This window comes from Rhagoletis pomonella, unplaced genomic scaffold (assembly GCF_013731165.1).
Source record: "Rhagoletis pomonella isolate Grant_MI unplaced genomic scaffold, Rhpom_1.0 Rhpom_scaffold_00007, whole genome shotgun sequence".
Lineage (NCBI taxonomy): Eukaryota > Metazoa > Arthropoda > Insecta > Diptera > Tephritidae > Rhagoletis > Rhagoletis pomonella.
Window position 1 is genome coordinate 70324170 of NW_023458561.1, and position 3176 is coordinate 70327345.

The 3176-nt window shown below is 30.0% G+C and overlaps 1 protein-coding gene across 4 annotated transcripts in view; it reads left to right on the top strand.

Moving 5' to 3' along the window:
• Positions 1-344: 344 nt before the first annotated feature.
• The window catches only part of LOC118743479 (broad-complex core protein isoforms 1/2/3/4/5), a 100722-nt gene continuing 97890 nt past the window's right edge, over positions 345-3176 (top strand). For all 4 annotated transcript variants that reach the window (XM_036476186.1, XM_036476189.1, XM_036476187.1 and 1 more), the window contains exon 1: positions 345-564. In XM_036476186.1, coding sequence (XP_036332079.1) covers positions 418-564 — 147 coding nt within the window. In that variant the 5' untranslated portion in view covers positions 345-417. The remainder of the gene's footprint in view (positions 565-3176) is intronic.

Consider the following 3176-nt stretch of genomic DNA (forward strand, 5'->3'; position numbering starts at 1 on the left):
TATTATTTTGTGGACAACTGTACATATCGCCGTTTAAAGTACAGAACCGCGTATCAAGATAAGGTTGCCCACACTTTACAAGAGAGAGTAAAACCTGCCTTATTTCAAGACGGTTCCCTCTTTTTATCCCTAATTATCTCTATCAGCAGTTTTCGGTATACAAATATCATTTTTTTCACACCGGTCAGTTACGAGGTTTTGCGGTATCACGATACACGGCTTTGTACTTTAAGCGACGATATGTACATATACTATATGTGTAAACAAAAGTGTTTGTAGGTTTTATTATTTAAAAATTAAATATTTTTAGATAACAATTAAAATTTGACTTATTATTCCTATAGTTCATTATAAAAAAACACGGCTGGCGTAAAACTGGACTAGTGGACAAGACAAGTGCATAGCAATTGCATCAAGATGGCATCCAGAAGTCACCAGTATTTTAGTCTGCGTTGGAACAACTACCAAAACACCATGACGTCGGTGTTCCAGCAGTTGCGTGAAGATCTCTCTTTTGTGGATGTAACACTCTCCTGTGAGCATGGCTCACTAAAAGCACACAAGGTAAGAAATTAATATATACATATGTACATACATACTTACATACATATGTATGAATGTACCCTGCAAACGATTTTTTTCAGAGTATTCTGAATTGTAGAGAAATTTTAAAGAATTCGTACAGATCTCATCGGATTTTTTGCCGAATTTTCTAAAATAAAATAAAATGTGTCTACTTCGATTCTCTCACGAAATTTCTCATGAAAATCGGTAAAGTAATAAAAATAATGCTGCTATGTGAAGAGTTTCTTGCAGAATTTTTTCAGAATTTTCTTTTTTTTCGGAACGAAATTTCTTTACGTGTTCTTGTTAGGGCTGTGCGATTAATTGATTACTCAAAATTTTAATTAATCATAAAGTAAATAACTCAATTATTCGATTAATTGGTCTAATCAAAAAATTATATTTCCCCTATACAGGAGAAGCAAAAAGACAATACAAAAATTTAAAATGTATTGGAAAGATCATGATTAGTCACGCCTTTTCAAAGTTTCAAAAATATACATGTTTTGAAAATGTAACATCGTGAGACAGTAAATTTTACACACAAAAAAGTCGAATATATTCGCGAAGCTAGGTGCTAAAAATAGTAAAACTGCGTTTTTAATTTTACTTTTTGACGTCAGGACTTTTAAAAGGTCCTCAAAATTTCGAAGTTATGATTTATTCAAAAACTTATTTGATGAATTCGGTGTAATATTTTTACATATTTACTTTTTTAATTTTTGAATCTGGGTTTCGCTGTCTCAATGTTTAACTTTTATTTTGTCGTCTGTGTTGATCTTTGCTTCATATCGCCCATTTACTTCAATACTGTCATAACTCAAAAAACAGAACTCGAAAAAAAAGGTTTAGAGTATTGAATCTAAATATATTCCCATAGTAAAAATTAATACATATGTATGTTGTTATAGTGAGATGCTGGTAATCGGTACAGCGATGAAATTTTTACACAACATAGAAAAAGATGTAGCGGTAATTTCCGCATACTTAATTCAATATTTGTATTTTATTTTTTTGAATTATGTCACTATCTTGAAGTATGTAAATGTGCGATATGTATAATGTGATATGCTTGTATTTTATTTTTATTTCTGTCTTAAGTATTATATATTTTATTTTTACTTGTATTTTAGCCTCTTTTGTACTATGAAAGATCTATGACTATTAAGGTGGTCCAAAAATGCATGTGAAAAAGTAAAGTCGGGGTTTTTATGCCCTCGCCTCCTAGGATTGTTCTATACCGAAAAAAATATACCCCTGTTTTTTATTTTGAAATCAAAAAAATATTTAGAGGTCGCTCAGAGCGCCCAAATTTTTACATGTATTTTATATGGGGAAAACACAACTTTTCGTAGAAATGGTATAGAATTCTTAAAAATAAATATTTTTCTATTGGAAAACTCTGCTTATCTGCAGCAGACTCCCAATAATAATACCCAATTATTTATTTAACCATTTTTTCATCGCAACTATAATTTAAAGGTCCGCCGTAAACCGATGAAAACCCTGAAAAATGCAATGGGGGGACAAATAAAAAATCGTTAGTATTAAAAAATGGCTAAATAAACAATTATCGAAAGTCTCCTGAAGAGAACAAGAGTTTTCGATCGAAAAATATTTATTTTCAAGAATTCTATACCATTTCTATGAAAAGTTGCTTTGTTCCATATAGAAATACATGGAAAACTTTGAGCGCTTTGAGCGGCCTCTAAATATTTTTTGATTTCAAAATAAAAAAATAGGGCTATACTTTTTTCGATATAGAACAATCCTAGGGAGTGAGAGCATTACAATTCCGACTTTACTGTTTTTGGACCACCCTAATGATCATACTGTACTAATGTCTTTCTCTTAATAAATGAAATGAAATGAATATAAAATAGCAATATGGGTATTCAATAAAAGATAAAATTCGGTATAATTAAAAAAGAATAAATTGTTTGGTGCATAAGGACGAATAGGTATTGAAAGTGTCCTTTTAAAATTTTATCTTTTAATATACTTGAAAATTTGCAGTATTTATTTTTGAAAAAAAAAACTTAAGGACTAATATACACGCGACTACATCCTCGAGTTTCGTCTTTCTAACATTAGCGTAAAAAAATAAATTAAATTAAATAAAATGACATTTTCAGTACCCATTCGTCCTTGTGAACCAAACAAATTTTATTATTTTTAATTCTGCAGAAATTTCTTTTTTTTGTTTGGTACACATTGCACTGTATTTTTTTTAATAATACATACATATGTTTAATTAAACATATCTTTAAAATTTCAAAGTCCTTTAAAAAAATCCTGAGAAAAACTATAAACGCAGTTTTACTATATTTGGCCCATGGTTTTGTGAGATTATTGATAAGTTTCGTGTGTTTTGGAATTTTTGGATTTTTATCGCACGATGGCAGCTCATCTTTAAGATAATATTAAACAGCATGATTAAAAAATTCCCGCAAGTAGAAAATCTTTTTCATCATCTTTTGATTAGGCCCTTCAAATAATTTGTTGCCATCTAGCACCAGGACTTGACAAAGCCCACATTGTACGTTCCCTCAGGATCAATTCAACAAAATTCTTATTCTAAGAACTCAAAAGTGAAAACATCAGAACAAGAT